The 25645-nt window shown below is 35.2% G+C and overlaps 1 protein-coding gene and 2 pseudogenes across 1 annotated transcript; all 3 read right to left on the minus strand.

Annotated features, from left to right (window-relative positions):
- Window positions 1–14878: 14878 nt before the first annotated feature.
- Window positions 14879–16926, minus strand: LOC120209515 (annotated as a pseudogene).
- A 3032-nt stretch (window positions 16927–19958) lies between these two features.
- On the minus strand, window positions 19959–22331 carry LOC120209518 (annotated as a pseudogene).
- Window positions 22332–22679: 348 nt separating this feature from the next.
- LOC120209514 (amino acid transporter AVT1D-like) lies at window positions 22680–25447 on the minus strand. The gene is made up of 11 exons (XM_039208506.1): window positions 25221–25447; window positions 24849–25126; window positions 24509–24723; window positions 24398–24421; window positions 24111–24291; window positions 23822–24038; window positions 23574–23709; window positions 23286–23451; window positions 23093–23136; window positions 22927–22989; window positions 22680–22828 (listed from the first exon to the last, which is right to left on the minus strand). The coding sequence occupies exons 1-11, from the start codon at window positions 25415–25417 to the stop codon at window positions 22733–22735; spliced, it is 1617 nt and encodes a 538-aa protein (XP_039064437.1). The 5' UTR covers window positions 25418–25447; the 3' UTR covers window positions 22680–22732.
- Between the last annotated feature and the right edge of the window lie 198 nt (window positions 25448–25645).

The raw sequence follows: 25645 nt of genomic DNA on the forward strand, positions 1-25645 counted from the left end.
CTCTTCATGAAAGGCCTTAATGATTCAGCTAAGGATGGGAAGACATCTCCCTTGGCCGAATATGTATGTTGGTTCATCTTGGCGCCATTTTCTCCCTTTGGCCGAATGGTGGTGTGTCTCTTCATGCTTGGCGCCAAAGGCTCTCATGTGTATGGCATGTGATGTGGCCGAATAGGCATGGAGCCTCTAGCTCATGTTTCTTGGTGATTTAAGCATCCAATAGGCGTGATCTCTTAACCGATGTGTTCCTTGTTGAAAAGGCATCTTCATGGGCAGCATCATTCATGAAAGGTCACAATGTTTGAGAAAGGTAACCCTTCATGTTTGAGCTACTTCGGGTGTGAATGAGCTGGTGGTGAGCTGACCTTAGATGACTTGTAACATGATGAACGTTTGGGCAGCTCCTTGTGAAAAGGTACCTCTTGAGATGGCAACTATTCGCGAAAAGGTACGATTTCACAAATTTTGATATAGGACATATTTGAAGTGTCCTAAGTGGTGATGATGATGGTGCAACTCCCCAGCTGAAATGAGTTCATCTTGTAGCTCAAATCTTCAGCTCAATCCAGCTATGAGCTCGCAGCCTCAAAACAACTTTTCATCGATGAATCCTTATGCATCCCTATGTGAGTTTCCTTGCTGTTTCATGCTCCATTTAGCTCTAATGCAGCTCCCAAGTCTTGGCCGAATGTGCCTACACGCATAATATAAAGAAATAAACTAAGTAAATGAACTTATACAATGTATTATATAATAATGTGGACTATAGGTTATTTAATATTCAATATGTAACATATTAAACAACCTATTATCTGATGGTTCTTTCTCATTAAAAGATTTAAAAACATTAAGGCACTTATGAGAAAGTACTTCCCTGAATTGTTTTACCTTTGCACGAGTGATAGGTCCAATGGGCATGACTTCAGGATCTATTTGTGTAGTTGTGATTACATCATCCTCCCCTTCTTTTGAGCGATTTGTCCTCAAATCGTCGTTGTCTTCAAATGGAGAAAGATCCGAAATATTAAAAGTTGCACTTACATTGTATTCACCAGGTAGATCCAATTTGTATGCATTATCATTGATCTTCTTAATGATTTGGAATGGTCCATCTCCTCTTGGTAATAATTTGGATTTCCTTTGGGAAGGGAAACGTTCTTTTCTGAAATGCACCCATACCCAATCACCTTCTTCCAATTTTAGTGGCTTACGTCCCTTATTTGCTTGTTGTTCATATTGTCTTGTCCGTTTTTCTATATTGTCTCGAACTTGCTGATGAAGTTTCTTAACGAACTCAGCCTTGCTCTTGCCATCTTTGTTGATCATTTGTTCCTGAGGCAAAGGAAGAAGATCTAAAGGTGTTAAGGGGTTAAATCCATATACTACCTCAAATGGTGACATCTTAGTTGTTGAATGGACTGCCCGATTATATGCAAATTCAACGTGTGGTAAGCATTCCTCCCAAGCTTTGATGTTCTTTTTTATGATAGATCTCAACAATGTTGATAGTACTCGATTCACCACTTCGGTTTGCCCATCGGTTTGAGGGTGACACGTTGTAGAGAATAGCAACTTGGTCCTAATCTTACTCCATAATGTCCTCCAAAAATGGCTAAGAAATTTGACATCTCTATCAGAAACTATGGTTCTTGGAACGCCATGTAATCTCACAATTTCTTTGAAGAACAAATTGGCCACATGTGTTGCATCGTCTGTCTTATGGCATGGTATGAAATGTGCCATCTTGGAAAAACGATCTACAACAACAAATATTGAATCTCGCCCCATCTTGGTCCTTGGTAGTCCCATTACAAAATCCATTGATATGTCAACCCATGGTGCTTAAGGAATAGGTAGAGGCATGTAAAGTCCATGAGGCATAACCTTTGATTTCGCCCTTTTGCAAGTGACACATCGTTCACATACCCTTTCAACGTCTCTCTTCATCTTAGGCCAATAGAGGTGTTATTTCAAAATCTCCAATGTTTTACTTACTCCAAAATGACCCATGAGACCTCCCTCATGTGCTTCTCGAACAAGCACTTCTCTAAGGAATCCTTGAGGAATGCATAGACGCCCTTCTTTGAATAGATACCCTTCGTGCCTATAAAACTTTTCATATGCACCTTTCTCACAAGCCTTATACTTCTCTTCAAAGTCATGGTCAGTAGCATAGCAATCTTTAATATATGAAAACCCAATTAACTTTGAATCAAGAGCATTAAGGAGAACATACCTTCGAGAGAGAGCATCGGCTACAATGTTTTCTTTACCTTTCTTGTAATGAATGACGTAAGGGAATGACTCCAAAAACTCCACCCATTTGGCATGTCGCTTATTTAACTTATGTTGGCCCTTGATATGTTTTAAGGCTTCATGGTCGGTGTGTATGACGAATTCCTTTGGTAGAAGATAATGCTGCCAAACTTCAAGTGCCCTTATGAGAGAATACATCTCTTTATCATAAGTTGGATAGTTTAGCAAAGCACCATTCAACTTTTCACTAAAATATGCAATGGGTCGTCCTTCTTGAGTCAAAACAGCCCCAATCCCGATTCCAGAAGCATCACATTCCACTTCAAAAGTCTTATCAAAGTTAGGTAATGCAAGTAAAGGTGCCTTGGTTAGACATTCCTTCATTTCATTAAAGGCATCTTCTTGTTCTTTGCCCCATGAAAAGATAGAATTCTTTTAATGATCCCTGTTAAGGGGGCGGCAATAGAACTAAAATTAGGCACAAACCTTCTGTAAAAACTTGCAAGACCATGAAAACTTCGGACTTGACTAATTGAAGTAGGCGTAGGCCACTCTTGAATGGCTTTGATCTTTTCAGGATCAACTTCAAGTCCCTGTGAACTTACAATAAAGCCTAAGAAGGTTAAACTGTTAGTGCAAAAGACACATTTCTTCATATTTGCATAAAGCTTTTCCTTTTGAAGGGTTTCAAGAACATACCTCAAGTGTTGTACATGTGATTCCAAGTCATGACTATAAATCAGAATATCATCAAAATAAACCACACAAAACTTACCGATGAATGGTCTGAGTACATGATTCATTAACCTCATGAAGGTGCTTGGAGCGTTTGTTAATCTGAAAGGCATTACCATCCATTCATACAATCCTTGCTTTGTTTTGAATGCGGTCTTCCACTCGTCTCCTTCTCACATTCTGATTTGATGATATCCACTTTTTAAATCAATTTTAGAGAACATAGTGGCTCCACTCAATTCATCCAACATATCATCAAGTCTTGGTATAGGATGTCTGTATTTGATGGTAATTTGATTGATAGCACGACAGTCTACACACATTCTCCATGAACCATCCTTTTTGGGTACAAGTAACACCGGAACAGCACATGGACTCAAACTCTCTCGTATGTATCCTTTGTCCATCAATTCTTCAACTTGTTTCTGAAGCTCCTTAGTTTCTTCAGGGTTACTTCTATATGCTGGACGGTTTGGAATGGATGCACCTGGTATGAAGTCAATTTGATGTTCGATCCCTCTAATAGGTGGCAATCCACTAGGAATATCTTCTGGGAATAACTCTTCAAATTCCTGCAACAAAGATGAAATAGAAGAAGGCAAACCTTCTGGAATGTTAGTCAAAATTAAGCTTTCCTTGTACCTAAATACAATTAGAGCTTTGTAGGATAACAAATGTTTCCTAATGTCTTTTCCTCCAGCATATATGTTCATCTTCGTTGGTTCCTCCTCCTTGATAGATTTGAAAGCTTCAATGCTTTTCTTCAAAGCATCTTGATCTTCAGACACTTGATTTGGTAAAGAGGAGTCAAAATGAATTTCTTTTCATTGTGATAGAAAGAGTACCGGTTTGTGAAACCATCATGGATAGCCTTCTTATCAAATTGCCAAGGCCTCCCTAGAAGTATATGGCACGCATTCATTGGAATGACATCACAAAGGACTTGATCTTGGTATTTCCCAATTGAAAAGGAAATATTGACTTGTTTGGTGACTTTAACTTCTCCTCCATCATTTAGCCATTGTAGCTTATATGGTGTAGGATGTTTAAGTGTCTTGAGTCCGAGTTTAGCCACCATTAAAGTGCTTGCAACATTGGTACAACTTCCTCCATCAATAATCATGAAACAAACCTTGTTGTTTACATGACATCTAGTGTGAAAAATGTTCTCTCTTTGATTATTCTCCATGGACTGAATATTCAAGGCTCTTTTCACTACAAAAACTTGTCCTAAAACTTGAGACATTTTTAGTAGATAAATAAAACAAATTAAACCTTACCAGCACACTCACAAAGTCTCACAAGTTCACTCCAAAGAAAAGATAAGATCACTCCTCTCAACACTCGTATTTACTCTCGGGAATATATTTGGCTTTAACAATTCCCCTTCTGATCTCACTATCTCAATAGCCTTTTTCCACTCAAATTTCTCTTGCTAAGTCCTTCGAAGAACTTACTCAAGATTATAACAAGTTAATTCCTTCCTTTGTGTGTGTCGGCTGCAAATAGGTTAGGATAGAAAATGAATAGAAATGGAAAAGTAGAAGAAAGGATTCAAAGGTATTTTAAAGAAAGAAATGGTTGAAGACAAGGAAAATGAAAGGATAGAAAAGGAAGAGGTGACTTACAATTCAAGAAACAACACTTACTGCAACCTTTCTCAAGAAACAATAAGGTTATCTTCTCTAAATGTAGATGGCCTCTTTGATGTACTTTGCTATGGTAGAGCACTTTCCTTGGCTTTGCTTTCTTTTTGAATTCTTTTTCTTTTCTTTTCTTCTTTTCTTCTTCTTTTTGTCTTTTTCTTTCTTTTTGCACTCCAATTTTGTTGAAGGAGTTTTTTTTTTCTCTTTTGAATTTCTTTTTGCTTTGTACGCCAATGACACTTTTGTTGTCAATCCAACTATGCTCTGATTACCGCTTGACGTAAGGCGAATCTACACACTTTGGTGAGAAGAGTAGATAGCCTTATTGTGTCCCGATCTAGGATTGACAAGTACTGATGTCCTTGAATTTATAAGCTTGGGCTGCAAAATAAGATAAGAAAAAGAAATAATATAATGATGGAATTAAGAAATGGATGATAATAAGAGATAAAAAATGAAATTTAGATATAAAAGAGATGGCTGCGGAATTGATGGATTGATGGATGTTGTGGATGATGGAAATGATGAAATGGAGATGGTGGTGATAGTATCCCAAACACGCCAAAGAGGAAACTATGCTATGAAGCACAATCCCGGTCTTCACAAACTTGCTTGAGGGGTGGTGATCGTGTCTTCAACCCACTAGATAACAATCTAGGAATTTAGGAATCAAAATGGAAGGAATGACGCCACAAGTATAGGAACTACACTTGTTTAATCGATAAAGTTCACAAAGAACTTTGAAGAGAAATAACTCACAAGAGTATATTTTATATAAGAGATGAGATGAGTACAAATGATGGCAAGCCACTCTATTTATAGGAAATGAGAGGGCTTGGCCGAATGATTACAAGTTGTTTCGGCTAGATACATGTCTCTAGGAAAATACATAATGCTTGAGATGAATGAATAAGTCCTTTGGGCTTGTGATGGTTCGGCTAACTCTTCATGAAAGGCCTTAATGATTCGGCTACGGATGGGAAGACATCTCCCTTGGCCGAATATGTATGTTGGTTCATCTTGGCGCCATTTTCTCCCTTTGGCCGAATGGTGGTGTGTCTCTTCATGCTTGGCGCCAAAGGCTCTCATGTGTATGGCATGTGATGTGGCCGAATAGGCATGGAGCCTCTAGCTCATGTTTCTTGATGATTTAAGCATCCAATAGGCGTGATCTTTTAACCGATGTGTTCCTTGTTGAAAAGGCATCTTCATGGGCAGCATCATTCATGAAAGGTCACAATGTTTGAGAAAGGTAACCCTTCATGTTTGAGCTACTTCGGGTGTGAATGAGCTGGTGGTGAGCTGACCTTAGATGACTTGTAACATGATGAACGTTTGGGCAGCTCCTTGTGAAAAGGTACCTCTTGAGATGGCAACTATTCGCGAAAAGGTACGATTTCACAAATTTTGATGTAGGACATATTTGAAGTGTCCTAAGTGGTGATGATGATGGTGCAACTCCCCCAGCTGAAATGAGTTCATCTTGTAGCTCAAATCTTCAGCTCAATCCAGCTATGAGCTCGCAGCCTCAAAACAACTTTTCATCGATGAATCCTTATGCATCCCTATGTGAGTTTCCTTGCTGTTTCATGCTCCATTTAGCTCTAATGCAGCTCCCAAGTCTTGGCCGAATGTGCCTACACGCATAATATAAAGAAATAAACTAAGTAAATGAACTTATACAATGTATTATATAATAATGTGGACTATAGGTTATTTAATATTCAATATGTAACATATTAAACAACTTATTATCTGATGGTTCTTTCTCATTAAAAGATTTAAAAACATTAAGGCACTTATGAGAAAGTACTTCCCTGAATTGTTTTGCCTTTTCACGAGTGATAGGTCCAATGGGCATGACTTCAGGATCTATTTGTGTAGTTGTGATTACATCGGCTAGAGTTTTATGCTTAGCCCATGCGAAACTTTCATCTAAGCCATTAGATCATAAGAATGATCAACGACTCACAACACCAATCAACTAGGGTTTCCAAACCTTAACAAGCACATCAATCAGCGACACATCAATCAGCGACGCATCATTCAAGCCGTTGGATATGACCCCTTGATCCAATGACCAAAAGTAAATCGAAATCTATCAAGCATCAGCGGACGACGAGATAACGACGCGTGAGGATCATGTGCCGGCGAACATCTCACACAGACCAAACCAAGGTTCATTTCCAGGATGTGTTGACCCATTTTTGGAAAGAAACATCATAATCAAATCTTCCCAACATGCAACAAATCGATCACATTCAAGCAAAGCATAAAAACCAAACCAAATATGACAACTAAACAACATGCAAGTCAACTCAATCGACAAGGATAACAATAAAAACAAATCATCAAATCCAGAACAAGAGGAAACACATAAATTAAAATCAAGTCAAGAGGGAAATAATCCTTTCCCCGAGCTATCAATCCCAGCAATTTAGGGATGAAGTAAATGGTGAGATATCATTTTTGAAAGAAAACAAGTCACCACAAGGCCTCTATAAATTCCTACAAAATCGAAGAGAGAAGGGGGGGAGCTTTGATAAGCAACATCATTTGAAAAAACCGTAAAAAATAGATACATAAAACCAAGAAAAGAGATAGAAGAGGAGCACACTTAGCTTTTAACATTCTTGTCATCGAAGAGAGCCAGCAATCATCGAAAAACAAACGGTTATCGTTTAAAAAAGGTGAAGGTCGAATATTTTCGTATAAATATATACCGATGAGGTGGTTATACAGTGATTTGGCAGGTACGATTGGCTTCATAGTGGAAAAGGCTTTTGAACAGTGGGCTTTAGGGTGCTCCGACCATCGTGGGTGGTGGTCAGAGTTGCGATGGTTCAGTGGGTTGACAGTGATCGTGTTATGAAATTGGGGAGGGAAAGTTGAGAGCTTTTTAGAGAGTGATTTTAGGGGAAGGTTTGAAATGAAGAAAAAATAGAAATGATGGCTATTTATAGGGGGACAAATGTGTAATTATAACCTTTTTAACTTACTTTTGCACTTCCCCATATTTTGATGCATAATTTGTTTTAGTCACTTGTTGTAATTTAACCCTTCAATTTTGATTTTAATTCAATTTGATCTTATTTTTTATTTTAATTTATATTTAATTGATATATTAACCTTTTTTAGTATTTTTTTATTTTTAGTTTTGCAATAACTTTTTTAAGGAATTTCTTAAAGTCCTAAAATTAAATTAATGGTAAGTAATTATGGATCGATCTTTTAAATTTTTATTCGATTTTTAATTTTTGCAATTAAGACAATCGGGTAATCGAATGGTACCAAAAAGGCAATTCGAGGGTCCTCATCCTTCCTCGATTGTAATCGACTCCCGAAACCGACAATTTTCTATTAAGATGTAAATCCGATAAATGGGTAAGTTAAGGGTATCTGATCTACCCAATTCACAAGCAATCGGTGGCGACTCCATCACATCATTCTAAGTCGAAAAGCGAACTCAGGATCACCCAAAATACCGTTGTGACAGTTAGTAAATTGTTTTTAGGTTTAAAAAGTTTATATCTCATCATGTCAATTTTTAAATAAAATTTATTTTATTTTTTATATCTTCATAGAATACTACAATTATTACAAATTTATTTAATTTTAATAAAAATATTTTATTATCTTTTTATCATAATTATTATAATATATTTCATATATTGTAATACTAAAGAATTTTAAATATCATTTAAAATAATTTATAATATCGTATTTAAAATGATTATTTAAATATCAAATCAAATAATTTAAATTTATTTTCCAAAATTATTTTTTAAAAAGTATTACCATTTGACAATAAATGCTCATACTCTTGACATACATTGTGCTCGAATGTGAAACCTCAAAAAATAACAACAATTTATTAACCACTGAGGATACTTTATTCATGTTTTTAAAACAATGCATAATAACAAAATTATCCCTCAACGTTTGCACATGTAGTCACTTTTCCCTCTATCCTTTTTGTGGAGCATTTTTAGTCCTAACATTTTATTTTGGAGCAAACCCCTTGGTTGGATGAAAATTGTTAGTTGACTAACGATCAATACTTTCTATTGACGTGTCATGTCAACCTATTATGCCACATCGGTAAAAAATATTTTTAAACTATAATTATAATTAATTACATATACACTTATAAAAATATATTTAAAAATAATTTAAAATTAATTTTTTGATGATATGGCATCACATGTAGACCTGTCACGTCAATATGAATCGTTGATAGTTAGTTAAATAACAATTTTCATCCAACCTGAGACATTTTGCTTCAAATAAAACATTAAGAGCTAAAATGTTCTAAAAAAAATAACAAAGTGATCATTTCAGCACATATTGAGAGGTAATTTTTTATTACGCCTAGAAATAATGTTAAACTAACTTTTTATCTAACAAACTTCCATTTTTAAAATACTTTTATGAGCAAGTAAAGAGCAATTACCACTAAGCAATTTTGTATCATTGTATGCCTTTTTGGCTCTTTGTGTAATGTTTTTTTTTAATTTAGCATTAATGTTAATACTTTGATTAAACATAACATAAGATTTGCAAATCAGGACAACCTTCACTAGTATGATCCACTAATCATGATCAAAGGATTTGTGGTATTTGGTGGGAAGACTCTCAATTATTTGATAATGAACGCTTAAACATCCTATAGAAAATGTGCTCGAACTCAAAACATCTAGAGATAACAATCATCCCTCTAACAACTGTGATCATTTGGTTCGTACATAGCCATGTGATCTTAAATTGCTTTGTTTGAGGTATTTAGTACTAACCTACAAACAACAGTATTATACAATAATTTGTATAGGATCTTATCAATCCAAAGCCCCCTACATTATTGGACGCTAAAATTGTAAAAATAAACACACCCACAAATGATTGGGGGATGAATTATTATTAGTCCTGCTGGAAGCCATACTTATCTGAGTTGTTTGCTTTCCAGCAAGGAGGCCATTATTCCAAAACAGACATTCAGGACACACACTTTTCCATTGCCTTGCTTATATCTAAAAATAAGCACTATTTTTTATTAGGCCTGGTTTTATTGGTATGTATTAGTCTTAAATTGATTTGAAATAGATTAAACTTTATTTTTATCAAAATTTCGATTTTTTACTGTTCATTTTGTTCGATATTAATATATTTTGGTATATGGAGTTCGAGTCTTTTGTGTATGGAGAAAATCTTCACTGGGAGACTCATTCACCAAAATCAGGTGTGTGACTCAAGTCGATTCGGATTAGTTAAAGTGAAGCATTGGGAACCGAGAGAGCAATAAAAAAATATATATACTGATATATATTAATTTGTATTAGAGATAGAACCCGCTTAAACTATGTAAAACTAATATATTTAAATAAATATGTGGCTTAAATTTAATTAACATTTATAATTCATAAATAAATATCTTTTAACTTGCACGAAAACAATATCTTTTTACTCTAATTCCGAATCTCAAATCTCAAATTGTAAAACTTCAACCCTTAATCTCTAAACCTTAAACTCTAATCTTAAAAATAAAAATTATTATTTTATCCCGAGTTAAAGAAATATTAATTTATAGGTTATAAATTTTAATTAAATCTAAATTATTATTTTTTTAAATCTAATGACTATAAACTGGTGTAAAACTTATTAGTTTTATATAGTATAAGTGGATCTTAACCCTTTATATTATAATGTAGATTTTTAATATCATAAATTACTTTTAAATATTTTTATGATCATATTTAAAATAAAATATAATTATTTAATTAAATAATAAATATAATTAATAATGTTAAATTTTACATTTTCATATCAATATATTTATATGAAAATGTAATTATGTGTATTTATATTTTATATTTATAAATAATGATGATTATAGTACGCTGTCATATACAAACTTCTATTTAAAAAAACTTAAGTTTTGTTGACAACTTCCTCGTTATCTTAAAAGTTCTAAAAACGATCTAAATAAAGGGACAATTGTTAAACTTGATATGGAAAAAACTTATGATAGGGTTGAATGTAATTTTTTGTTCTTAACTATGAGAAAAATGGAGTTCAATGACAATTTTGTTAATCCCATAAGGAATTGTGTAACCACTGTGTCCTTTCAAATATGACTCAATGGTCATTTATCAGATGCGTTTACCCGAGAGAGGGGACTCCGAGAAGGAGACTTCCTCTCCCAGTATCTCTTTCTCTTCTGTGCTCAGGGTTGTCGGTGTTGCTCCACAATGCCCAACAAAAAGGACTCGTCAGACAAGTCTCAAAGGTCTACGAATTAGTCACCTCTTCTATACGGATGATAGTTTTCCTTTCTTCAAGAATTCGTTAGAGGAAGCCAATCGAGTGAAAGATATCCCTAGCATCTATTTATGAGTATTCTTCGGGACAGAGGATCAACTATGACAAATCAAGTGCTTACTTCAACACCAACACTCGCCAGGAGTACCGAAGCAACTTCTTGAGAATCTTTGGAGTGGAAGAAAAAGAATACCTTGGTTCCTATTTGGGCTTCCTCTTTCTATGGGCAAAGGAAACATTAACACCTTTAGTTTTGTTAAGAATAACACCGTTAAAAGAATCCAAGGTTGGACCAAAAACTTGCTCTCTTTTGGGAGACGTGAGGTTTTCCTTAAGTCTGTAGCCCAAGCCCTCCCCACTTATGCAATGTCTTGTTACATGCTCCCTGATGGTATCATTGAGGATATCACCTCCCATATACGATCCCTTTGATAGCCCGAAAAGCAGGACTTGGAGGATGGACTATGGTTTCTTGGGATAAAGTTTGCAGAGCTAAGAGAGAAGGGGGACTAGGTTTTAGAGATCTAAAGCTTTTCAACATCGCACTCCTAGGTAACCAAATGTGGAGGATTTTTTAGGATCCGGGTCTCATACGCTTGGGTTAGCATTTTCAAAGAAAATGAAGCATTGAAGGAGGGATTCTTCAGGAAAGTGGGGTACGAAAGTAAGATCAGAATGTTCCAGGATTCTTGGGGGGACACCTCTCCTATCAGATGGACAATCCCCTATTTTGACAATAGGAATAACCAATCAAATTTCGGAGTTCATGCTCCCAATGGCGCCGAGGTGGGATGAAGAGAAGATCAAAAGTTGTTGACAATTGGGGATGCTGGAAGAGTGTTTAGTACTCTCATCGCTCCCTCCCGCAAAGATAGACTGATCTGAAGTCACCATAGTACAGGCTGCTACTCGGCGAAATCCGGTTACAACTCGCTTCTCCTCCGGAATGAACTCCCTCAGGAACAAAGAAAGATTTGGAAATCCTCACAAAGCTCCTGATTTTACCAAAAATCAAGATTTTTTGTTGGAGAATGTCATATTGCGATACTCACCGGGAAAAAAAACTTAAGAATGCCCGAAATAACGAAGGAATATGCTCTCTTTGTGACGAAGCGTTGGAAACTACAATCCAATCCCTCAAGGATTTTCCTAAAGAAAAAAGCATTTTGAGAATCTTTGGTCTTAAAGCATCTATCATCAAATTGCAAGGAGACTCCTATAAAGAATGGTTGGAATGGGTCGCCACCCAATTGGACCATGAAGGTCTTTCGAGACTTATTGTGTTGTTGTGGAACATTTGGAATCGACGAAACAAGTGGATCCACGAGGAAGAGTTACAAGAGAATAGAGATGTTGTCATTGCGACGTAAAATCTCTGCTTTGAGTTCGTCAATGTAAGGAAAGAGAGTAGGACTAACCCTGCATACCAAGGACGCTCTAGAGTTTGGACCCGATCTCTACTTGACACAATCAAGATCAATGATGGTGGGATGTTCTGTGCCACCAAAGCTATTTTTGCGATAGGCATTGTGACAAGGGACAATAAAGAGATGGTTATAGGAGGGAAGTGACAACACTTCTCCCCCGTTCTCTGCTGAATCGGCGGAGGCTTTCACTTTCACCCAAGGGCTTAAGTTTTCTATTGAGAATGGGTGGTCAAAAGCGATCATCGAAGTTTACGCAATTTCCATTGTTAACAGACTCGCTAATAGGCATGAAAATGTTCCAACCATTGGATTGTTTCTCAACGAAACTCATGAGATTTTGACTATTCTTAGGGACCTCAAAGTTTTCTACGTTAACAGAAAAGCCAACCGAGTTGCTAACTCTCGAGTTCAATGGGCATTGTCAAGACCCAATCCATACTAATTGACGAGGCTTAATGTATTTGATTTGTTGTATTGCATAACGCTACTGAAATTTAATGAATCTTTCATTAAAAAAAATAACTTTACATCGATTGAAAGCGACATAATAGTAAACTAAAAACCAAAATTTCATTTATCAACTAAGGGCATTTGGTCTAGTGGTATCATTCGCGCTAGGGTGCGAGAGGTCTCGAGGTCAACTCTTGGAATGCCCATTTTTTATTTTATTTTCTTTTCTATTCGGTTATTGTTTCGTTCAATTCTGACTGTTACCACATTCATTATTATATCCCTAGATAACAGTACATTTATGCTGCTTAAGATTAGTGTATTATTAAAAATATGTGGATATATAATCCAATCTCAACGGCAGCTATACTTTTATTTTTTAATAATCAAACAGAAAAAGGATCAAAATGGTTTATTATCAACTTAAACTTTAAGCCTTTGTTGCTTTAATTTGTTTTTCTTCTTAAAATACCGGTATTTAATATTTATATTCAAACACCTTTTTTATTATTATGAGAGGATAAGGCAATATATATTTGAAATACTATTAATAGTTAATAATAAGCATTTAAGCATTTTTATAAATGTCGTGTTTGAATCCAAAGCTCTAAATGTGACAATAATTTCTTTATCATTAAGATTACTTGATTCATGTGGATTGCATAGGGGGATTATTGTATCTGATACTATCACTAAGTCGAAGCAACATAGTTTGAGAGAGCTAATGGTGTAGAGTAGTTTAAAGATTTGGTTAGGGTATTATTATGAGTAGTAGTATAGAGTAATTATAAGTGATAGTATATGTTCGGAAGATTATTAATCATTTGACAATAAACACAAACTCGGGACTTCTAAGAATAACAAACATTTTTTCACTACTGAAATCAATTGGTTCATGCTTTTGGGATAATATTATCAAATTTATGTTTAATATCTATATTTAACAATATACCAAGTTGATATTAATTTGAAATTGATATAGTTAAATGAGATACTATATTCTTTAAAAATATTTAAATCTAAACATTAATATTGTAAATAAAATAAATTAAATTAATAAATTTATTAATAAATTTATATTATACTCAATTTAAATTAACTGGACCGATAAAAAAATCATATAAAAATATACATATATCCACATATATTTTATTGATAATCAAACGGGCTACGTATTTCATTTAATTAAATTGGATTCATTTTAAGATCAAATTTTGGGGTTTAAAAGCCTTTTCCTGTATTTGCATTGTCAACTTATATTTAATTGACTAAAAATAAGAATGTATATTGCCCGACCAGCTCAGTTGGTAAAGCACAAAGCTCTTAATCTTGTGGTCGTGGGATCGAGTCTCATGGTGGGCAATTCATAATTGGAGGTATTCCACGGAAGTTGCTCTCAACTTCGTTGGGGGCAGCCTACTACCCTACCTCTTCTTACCCTATTACATATGAGAATAAGGTCACATAATTATTTTAAAAAATAAGAATCTATTTTTAATAAAATATTTAAATTATTTAAAATTTCACTTATATATATTAGTAGATATTATACACACATTCAAAATTACACTCTCTTAAATATTACAAACAATCATGTTTATCAACTTAAGATTCAATCAACTAAATGTAGAAAAATTAATTTGACATTAATAAAATGCTTCTATTCTAAATAAATATTTGAAGTATATCATTTTTTTCATCTAAGTACATAAAGTTATCTTTTTAATAAAAAAGATACATCAAATATTTTTTATTAAAATAGGTATATAAAGTATTCAATTTTTTCATCTATATACTTAAAATATTCTTTAATTAATGTCACATGTCAATTTTTTTAGAATTTAGATGAAAATGATTAAATACTTTAGGTACATATTTTGACAAAAAAATATTTTAATATTTATTTTGACCAAAAAGTAACTTTAGATACTTAAAAACGATGCACATTTAGTACTTGTTTATGATATAAGTCTTAATAAAAGCAAAGTAATTGTTAATATTAACGAAGACTTACTATAATATAATGGGATCTCAAGTTTCAAACACTAAGTAAGATATTCACCTAATTAATGCTGGAGTGTATGCTTATATAAAAACAGGCCAGGGATCATAACCAGGAGACCAAGATAGAGAAGAGGGTGAAGCAGGAGCAGAACGTGACTGTGAAGAAGATGAACAAGAAGATGATTTGGATGAAACACCATTGTTGTGCGATGGCTTCCTTATCATCCGAGGCACCACATCTTCAAGCAACCCTTGTTGCCCAAACTCTGCTTCCAACGCTATTTCTTGAGGGCAAGGGCTTGGCAGTACTAGAGGCTCGCTGTTGTCGATATCATTTGTTGCAGTTTGTGAAGCTGCATGAGCCAGTGACTCTGATTCCTAAACCGCCTTCTTCGGTTTGTTGATCGATGCATTATCGTCATGGAAAGGGAAATATGGGTGGACGAAGTGTAGGTGGAGGCCTTCGTAGGTGATGATGAGTGTATCTGGCTCGTCTCTGGACTTCTCCACCTGCTTTTTGGCACTGCATCTTGGGTTGGTGCACTTGTAGTAGCTCCTGTTTCATGCCAATTCAAAGGAGAAATTACATTAATACATGCATGGAAACTTCTTCTATTGCTTTATGTCATTTGAGGAAGCTGACGCATTCGGAAATTTTAGGACTAACTTAAAATCTTGATTATAATTGAGAATGTTTGATGCAATTAACTTAAAAGAAAATTTAAGGTATAATGTCAAAAATGCCCCTAACATTTGACTAAATAGTCATTTGACCTTTCTTTTTTCTAGCTTTTTGGCCCCTTAATATTTCATTTTTAGGCAAAAACGACTCCTCTGTAGAAGTTGTTAGTTAACAAGCGGTTAACATAAAAAAATAAGTGTATTTTATCCTAAAATGAAATATTAGAGGCCAACATGCTCTCAAAAAAAATAAAGATCAAAGTAACTAAGGTGCGACATTTTTACCCTAAAATAATACATGGTGGGGCAAAATGTCAAAAGATGAATATTAACAAAGTGATTATTTATTAAAACACTAAGGGCATTTTTTATAGGCATAATGTCATAATTAGCCCTCAAATGTTTATTTTTGTCTCTATTATTTTTTAGGAGCATTTTGGCTCATAACATTTCATTTTGAGGCAAAAAAGTCTCTTTACAGATGAAAATTGTTAGTTAACAAACACTTAATGCCCAAAAGTCGGGGCCCATTTTACCCTAAAATAAAATATTGGAGCCTAAGTACATTGAAAAGATAATAAGGGTTAAAATGACTATCCAATCAAAATCAGGGCTTTTTTGCCTTAAAATTAAATGTTTACGAAGAAAATACTAAAAAAAGAATAGGAGTCAAAATGGTTATTTTAGTAAACATTGGGGGACCTTTTCGATAATATATCAAAATTAAAGATGGTGACGACTGAGAGGGAGAGAAGCAAAAGATAGTGACCTAGGATATGGGCTGTTTTTGATGGATTTTTGCCCATATTTCCTCCATTTATAGCCATCATCGGCCATTCGATTGCCGCAGCTTTTGATCTTTAGAGTATACTTATTCTCCATCTCACTCAAATTTCTTTCCGCCATTGAATCAATCCTGCCAAAAATAAAGAAAACATATTATCAGTTTAAAATCAAATAAAATATTAATCATTTCCTCAAGAAAAGAACAAGATGGAAACCAAATCAACCTGGTTAGCTCTTGTGCTTGGGGCACATCATTCCAGTTCGACACCTATAAAACATTCTCGATATCTTGAATCCTTGGCCCTGAATACACATTGGATGCCATTGTCCCTTGAGATACAACAAAGAAAAGAGACTCATTATCGAGAAGCTCTCGCACGAGTCCGTCGTCGGAGCCGTCATTGTCCTTCTGATATTTCTCCATTAGGATACTCTCAAAGATACAACTAAAACAAGCCTTGCATTAAACTAATTAGAACTGAAATAAATACCCGGGTGTTGGAAGAAGAAACCCAGTGGGATAATGGATTAATTAAGTCACCAGCAAGTACAAAATTTATGGTGAAAAGGGGAAAGTAGTGGAGCAGATGAACATAGGAAGTTGATAGGATTAGGGTTTTGTTTATGAAGATAGGTTGATGGGTTGTTGACTTTGATTACAATATATAGCACATACACTTTCTTGGCAGTTATACGAAATAAATACGATCAATAAAATAAATAATTATAAAAAAAAATCAAATTTTAGGGTGAATAAGTGCACACCCTCATATATATGCATAGATTTACCACTGGATGAAGGGATTTTGATGTGCAATTGTATTTGTTAAATTTTTAATATAATTTTCTAGATTCATACTTATTAACATAAAATTCTATATTGTCTCTGCTTGATAGGTTGTCTCTTCAAATGCATAATCAATCATTAGCATGTAAAAATGAAAGAAGTAAATGGGAAGTAACTAGGATATTTCATGCTTGTAGCTGCCTATGATGGCATGGTCCAACCAATAATTTAGGTTCATTGTATAAAAACTGTCCGGATTTTGTCTTGTTACCTTGTTTTGATGGGATCGATGCATCTAATGTGGACCCTAGTGACAACCAAAGCAAGGGTCAACCCCAAAGAATGATTAGATAAAATTCCCCTACAATTACTTTAGCCTTAACTTTATATCCTTTACCCAAATGATTGAAGTCTTTGGGCATCAAACACGAGACAATTTAGGAGCAGTTTACTTGAGAGTGAGGGAAAATTTTGTAGGAATTGGGCATTGACTTTGTGAATCCTAGAAAACGAAAGACGAGGATGGTGAAGACAAGTTTGTATTTGACTTATCAGAGAGGGCTTAGGTTTGGGTGCTAACTGCAACAGGGGGAGGGGAGCATGTGTACGTTTTTTCAAAAGTCAACCCTTTCATTTGCCCTGTAATTTAGCGACGCCTGTTATGAGATTTAAGAGCCCTGCTTGTGGTCAAAAGCTTAAAAAAACAACTCAAGTGTGGAGGAAAATGGAGCAGTTTGACCTGTCGTCGACGTCCCCAACCCCAACCCATTTAGAATCGATCTGCAACAAATAACATAAGATTATTGAAACATTGACCATTAAATCTGATCAAATATTTTGGCCTCTCTTTCTACTTCTCCTTTCAGGGCTGGGGCTGAACTTTTTCTTTTCTTGGTGGTTAAGAAACAATGGCGATGGACAAAGGGAACCATAATAAAAGTTTAGGGTGGACAAGTATCACATTGAAATCTAAATTTTCTTATGTTATTTATTTATTTTATTAATTCTGCACATCTTAAAGCTTTATTTATGTCTATCTCGTACAAAAATTATATTATTAATATATATGTGTCTACAATAAAAGTTAGGGTAAATTACGTGTTTAATATCTAAACTATCAGTTTCGATCTGTTTTAGTACTTAAATTTTCAAAAAAAAAATTCAAAATCATACCTAACATTTAGTTTTTGTTTCATTTTAGTACCTCACCGTTAAAAACTTAACTACACTTCATTTTTATGGGAAAATTACATCATTCATCAAATAACTATTTTCACTCCTATTTTGGTGCTAAAGTTTAAAAAAATTCAATTTAACTACTCAACTTTCAAATTGCTCTTATTTAATCATTCTAATTTATTTTATTAATAATTTTTTGACATGACATTTTTATTATTATTTTATTAATATATAGTTCAAAATAAAAAATTAAATTTGAAAGTTAGAGTGATTAAAATTATGAGTAATTTGATAGTTAAGTAATAAATTAAAAAAATTAAACTTTACTGACCAAAATAGGAGTGGTAAGATAATTGAGCGATTAATGATGCAATTTACCTATAAAAAGGTGCCACGTGTAAATTACATGTTAAGTTTTTAATGGTAAGATACTAAAATGAAATAAAAACTAAATGTTATGTATGACTTTAAAAAAATTTAAAAATTAGGTACTAAAATTGATAGTTTAAATACTAAATGTGTAGTTTACCCTAAAAAATATTTGTGATCTGCCATTAATAAAACAAAAAAAAATGGCTCAAGTAGAGTTTTTTTTAAAAGATAAGTATTTTATTGTCAATTATTTTATCCATTTTTATCATGAATTATTTCATCATTACCTAAGATAAAAATTAATCTTTAAACATGCACAAAAATTAAATATTTATTTTCAAAAAATTAAAAAAAATATTCAAATCCATCAATGATCAACACATAATATAATATTAAAAATTTATTGACTTAAAAAATAGCAAGGTTAGTTCTCGAGATTTCATTAATTTTTCGTTAATATTTAAAAACTAAAAAATATATTAAAAATAATAACCCAATCAATGACTGACACGTAAAATAATATTAAAAAGATACTTTTCTAAGTCTTTCTATTTTTTATTTCCATTTTCACTTGACACATTCTTTTCTTTTTACTTTTTTTTTATCAATTTAGTCCTTAATTAGAAATTTCCCAAGAATTTCTCCATTCCTCCTATCAAAGTTCGAATTATAACTCTAAATAACTTCTAAAATTACTCCTAAATCATCCAAACCACCCATCTTTACTATCTCAAGTAAAATATTTTCTTGGAGCAAAATGAGAAATCGATAATTTTCGAGGGTCTTTTAGGGGTGTGTCTGATAATACTTTTCGAACTGGATAAAATATTTTCGTTCATTCATGTTTAGAAAACAAAATATCAATAAAAAATAAAAATAAAAACTTGAAGAGAAATGAGAGGAAATTTGAGTAAAAACCGAATAGTTTGTAACAATAGTTCTTTTTCAAGTAAGTGGGTCATTTTTTAAAATCAGAAAGTTGCAGGAATAGATTGTTGGAATGTTGGTTTGTTGTGTTTAATTTATTGTGTTTTCTCTTTATATTTTACTATATAATAAAGTGTGATACTTTAAATTTTAAGTATCGGTCACTGAATTTTTTGGGAACTTTCACTTTGGTCACCTTTCGTTAAGAATTCTAAAATTAAGAAGTTGAATCTGGGGAAAAAAGAATTAATGATGAAATGAGATTGTTATAAAGTTCAGAAACACCCATTGATTGGTGTATAGAAAACTGCATTTGCATTATTTATGATGTGACAAAAGAATGAAAGAAAACACAACGTAAAGCACTGGAAAAATATGTGGGAAGCGAAAATTTCAGCATTTAGGAAGATCGGAAGGTGCCGGTGGGAGCTTCTGTTTCCGGCCCTTTCCGTCCTTGACAACCCAAACCATCTTCAAGCCCCAGCTGGTGTGCACTTCCAAATGGCAATGCATAAACCAAACCCCTGTATTTTTAATACAACAATCACAAAATCAGAGGCCTATTTACAGATATATGACTTGTTGCATAAGTACGTGGGTTATTGGCCAGGAATCACCGGAGGGTCTTTCTTGGGGTTGAATTTTCCGATGCCACGACCAAAAACAAAGAAATTAAACCCATGAAGAAGCAAAGGGTTGCTCTTTGCTCCGAAAATGCTAGTGTCCTGCATCACCAACTCTACTCTAGTGTTGAACGGAAGAGCCACGACTTCGGTGCCATTGTTCAACATCATGTTGCTCGGTGGTGTGCCAGTGTAGTTGAACTTCATTAAAGGGTTGGTCGGGAATCAGTGGTGAACAATCCCTTTGCCTTGTTAAAGAAGTGACCTTGAAGGATTGACATGTTCGGTTGAACAAACGACACATTGTTAATCGAGGCCGCTAAGTTGGGACCTTGACATGTTTGGCTTTTCGGGCATGGAAGCGTCCTGAACCCGACTGTGAAAAAGAAACGTCGATAAATCTCTTTAGGCACGTTTGCCGGGAATTTGGCATTGGACAGGCTACGGATTTTCCTGTTGAATTTCATGAACTTGAGTGGTTGAACTTCGGAAGTACTGCTTTTAGAAGAGGAAGTTTATTGTTTTTCCAGTTGGAGTTTGAGGCTGAAGATTTCTCGTACACTAGAATTCCGGTTGTTGTCGTGTTGTCAAAAGCAATAAGCCTAGTCGACATTGCAAAAGCGATACAGGGAGCCTTGAACTTGGCCCTGAGAAGAACATTAGTGGTTTGTCCGGGACTTATGAGTACAATTTGTGTCTTGAAAGGTTCGACATAGACAGCATCAGCTTCCACCACGGTCAGGGTTTGATTCGCGATGCTTAAAAAGAGATCGGCGTCAGTGCGGCATTGATCAGGCGAAGAAGATAGGTTTTGCCAGGCTTCGCATTGAGCTTAAATGTATCTGCTTCAACAATAATGTTTTAGAATTCCATATATAGTGTCAGATTGGGATATTCGCAATGGAACAATCAATACGATATAGTTACCTTTTGCTTAGCAGATGTAGGAGGGACCTGGTAAGCCATTAATGGTGTAGGCGTCAGAGATATTTGGTGCAGCTCCAGTCTGCAGGGCCTGGCTGATAATTGTCTCTGTGTCTGTTTTCCACCATTCTCCTGTAGCAATGTTAATTTGCGTATAGGTAAATACTTAGTGTCCAAATACGAGAATTGATAATTTAATGTAATTTTCTTTACCAAAAATGATGGGAACTTCTTTGAAGGGCTGGGGAAATGGATACGAAACATGTCGCTTGGGGAGGATGACAATAGGGCCATAAAGAGTGACTATGAGCCATGAAATGTGAGCATGCCAAAACAAGGTTCCCCTTTGCCAGGTGACAGTAAAACTGTGTACATAAGACTGTCCCGTTTGAATGGGGCACTGTGTGATATAGGCCGGTCCGTCCGCCCAACCACTCCTTAGTTGCCGTATTCCGTGCCTGTTTCACCATAAATGGGAGCATTGAGAAGAAGAGTAACAGCAAACAAACAACATCGAGTAACTTCTGTTGGAAGAAAAAGAAACCATTTTGTTTCGTACCAGTGACGAGTGACATTGTATTGAAATGGTTAACCACCTTGATAACGAGACAATCACCTTCCCTCGCTATGATCCGTGGCCCCGGAAACCGGCCATTGACCGTCACAATGCTCTTCTTCGATTGGCACAATATTGTCACATTCTTCATACGTACATCAAACTTGTAGTGCCTGGTAATGGCTGCATGCTTTGCAAATGCAACCTCTGACAATAACCAAAGAGCAGATAATGCAAACAGAACGAACAACTCTGGTTTGGGAAGACATCATTGAACTGTCTTGGAAACTGTTTGAGATTTGGACAATGACAAATGGTGAAAAGGGAGTGATGAAGACAGTGAACGATGTTCTGGTTTTATAAGGAGGGACAAATGGTATGGTGTGTCAATTAGGTATGATTTCAGCAACAAGTTGCATTAATATAAGTAGATGCCGGCTGGTCAAGTTATTCAATTTGGTGGCGTTGATGTGTATGAGCATTGAGCAATGTGTGGGTTGGGATTTCTTTGCTTCAACTTCCTAATGTTCTCATACTGCTGATTAAGACCCGTTATTGTCGCTGTTGGCCACTACTCATTAAATTATGGCCTTAATCTACAATTATTGGTGGATTTCACTTCACACCACTATTTTTCACAATAACAATTCCGGACGCCGTCATTACCACTCCCCTACTACCTGACCGCTATTTTTTTCTCGTTGGCCAAGTGAAATCTCGAGTGTCCCAAGTCATATCTCTTGCTTAATTAGGCTTTAGATTAAACTTTAATGTTGGCATGCATCAGCAAATGCGTTTTCCACTTTCTGGAAATAAACTTGCAGGGTCCATGGATGATTGAGAAATAATATGTTCTTAATATGAATATATAAATTTGTGTATGTTTTAATAAAATACAGTAATATGCTGTAGCACAATCGATGGGATTTTTTTTAGGCTAGAATAATTCAAAGACATTAAACGACTCAGGAACCTGCCTACAAGCTGATGGAACTGTAAATTGTAAGTCGGTTACAATTGATGTTATGTATCCATCATCTGAACAATGGAACAATGCATGCACCTCACCCAAGTTGGCCTGCTATTCTTATGATCGAAGCGTATGTGCCTAGACCAGCGATTATCAACCCCAGAACGCCGATGCAAATGCACACTGTAATCTGAAAACACAACACAAAACACCGAGGTTAAGGCCATTTTCTTTGCAATAGGCACTGCAGATATATATGCTGAGCTTGGATGAGCTCAGGATTCTTACTTGTAACTTGGTTAATCGATCCCTGAATATGCTCAGATAACAGGAGCACGGGAACACAATAGTCTGCGACGAAACATTAGACGGAGAAATTGGTTCAGAAATACTAAAGTTCGATACATATTCGGACCAAGTTCGTGTGTTAGTAGTCTATAAATGAGGAACTTACTATCAAAATTGCCAACAAAGATCCTGCCAATGCCATCACAAAAGCTGCACAAGAGTAGACAAATGAAAACCAAGTTCATATGTTAGTAATCTGTTTTGCTTGGAGAGGAAGAAAAAAAAAACAGTTGAACTTTAGGGCTTATGAAGCTTATTCTAAAGTAACCAAACAAATAATCAGAACCATATGATGTTACCGAAAAAGGGAACTTTCATCGCGACAACTAGAGTTGAAATCACTAAAGCTGTTCTGATGAGTATTGAAACACCGTAAGATCTAAACCATGTCGAAGATATGAGTTCTTCGAGACTCAATGCAATGGGAGTGAGCGTCAAGGCATACTTCGATATCGTTATGATAACCTGAAACGAATGTATATATCATGCTTAGATCTCAATGAGCAGTACCATTAATTTATTATAAACCATAACAATGATCCAGGACTGGCAGAAACTGAACGGAAGCATCAGTCTAGTTAACATACCACGGTGCAGATTGCGATTTTCGAAGCTAAAAATTCCGTTGGCATGTTTAAAGTAAACTGAGATTCAACTGAGTCACCAAATATCAGAAAGCCAGAGATTGCTATCCCTGTGCTAAGGAACCAACAAAACGTAAAGCTGGAAAAGAGAACAAAACAAGTTAACAAGATTGATAATTCCAAAAGACTTTTTAATAAGAGAACATAAATGAATTTGATTATAGCTATAAGAAGGTGAAATTTCATGTTACCTGCCTATAAGAACAACAGGAAATAGTGAGGGCTCTCTCATGGAAGAATATATATTTGGGAAAACCGAATGGCCAGCATAGCAGAAGCTATATATACCGACCGAGATCGGAAGATTTACGAGGTTAAGGGAGGTTCCGCCTTGATGAAACCCGACATGATCCACTCCGATCCATAACAAGCAAAGCACCATTAAAATTGATGCTCCAACTCCACCAACTGAACAATTTAAAGGTTAAGATCAGCATTCATATGCTAAAACACGTGCTAGGGAGGTGAAAGGAGATAAACCTGATAGATACGAGAGCAAGCTAAGGTCTCGAAGCCAAACAGTTGGGAGAATAAAAAGAGTTCCTATGATAGCAAATACTTGAGAAGCATCAAGATATATTCCGGCTAAATGCATGCCGGTGTTCGGGAAAATCGTCGACAGGTTATCACTCATCATTATTACATACTCCACACATGCCGCCTACAGATCAGAGGGTGCTGCTCAAATTTTAGTGCAGAACATGGAGTGGAAACCATATTAAACAGAGAACTTAATCGACAAATGAAAGAGAAATCAGTGCACTTACATATAATTCTGCATACAAAATCACCTGCATTTCAGAAATTAAGATCAAAGTGTCAGTATCACATCTCTAAGGACAAACAGAACATATACGTTGCTATAATGATCAACTTACGGATATCATTAAGCGACCGGCTACACCAAAAGCAGCCTGGCCAATATCAGGATAAGTTTGCAGACCAGGTGAGCTTTCTAAACATCTCTTTAATAGAACCCCGGTATAGCAGGCAACGATACCGAATATTACGAGTAATATGAGGCTAAGCCACCCTCCTTCTTTGACTGCATAAGGAGTTGTAAGGAGTCCTATGCCGGACAGAACATTGATTCCTTCATAAAATGAAACAAAGATCTAAAATTAGTGGGGATCCTTAAGCATCTTCGTCTATAATCAGAAATCAGGCACCAAAATGGAGCTTTTAGCCACACAAACAGCCTGTTACATGGTTCATTACCATTAATAAGTGCTTGGATAAATGAACACTGATTCTCTAAGGGTGGTATTGATCCGTTGATCGATATACTTTGCTGCGAGGCTATTAGATTAGGGGTATGCGCTTCTTCATCCAAAATTGTCTCGAAAACGAGCGGATTATCGAGGGAAGAAGACTCATCATTGAGACTTGGATATTTGCAAGTTGAGGTGGTGCTCCCCACTGATCCTGTTACACCACTTATCTTTAGGAAACTAAGGGATTGAGGCGTAGCACCTTTAAGCATATCCATCGATTCCCTGCAAATATTCAACGAGGCATGATTCCGTTTCGATATAGTAATGCAGATTCATCTTGGTTAAAAAATAATAACAATCTGCATCATGTTTGAACCTGTAACTTTGAGGCCAATTGGAATTGTTAGCTCCAATGAAATTGTTGGAGGAATTTCGAGACGGGAAGGTGAAATCAGATTCAGTATCGTCCTCGGCGTGACCACATACCCTTTCGGCTCGGTTTTCTTCATCGTCTGTTTGGAATGCATCTTCTCGATCTAAACCAACACCAATATCCTCCTCATCAATCTTCATATCTTCCCCTCTTTTCTCTTATACAAAATTAACACACAAACATATATATGTATATATATATATCTACCTAAGGCACAACAAAACTGAGGGATATGTTGTTGTTTTGTTCACTTCCAGGGAGAATTAAATTTGTGTAATACAAAATGGAGTGAAAACAATAGAAAAAGGAGGATGATCGATTGTTTTTGTTTCTTCTACGTTTTTTTCATGATGGAAAAAATAATGAAT

The sequence above is a fragment of the Hibiscus syriacus genome, unplaced genomic scaffold (genome assembly GCF_006381635.1).
Source record: "Hibiscus syriacus cultivar Baekdansim isolate YM2019G1 unplaced genomic scaffold, ASM638163v2 tig00019080_pilon, whole genome shotgun sequence".
Classification (NCBI taxonomy): Eukaryota; Viridiplantae; Streptophyta; class Magnoliopsida; order Malvales; family Malvaceae; genus Hibiscus; species Hibiscus syriacus.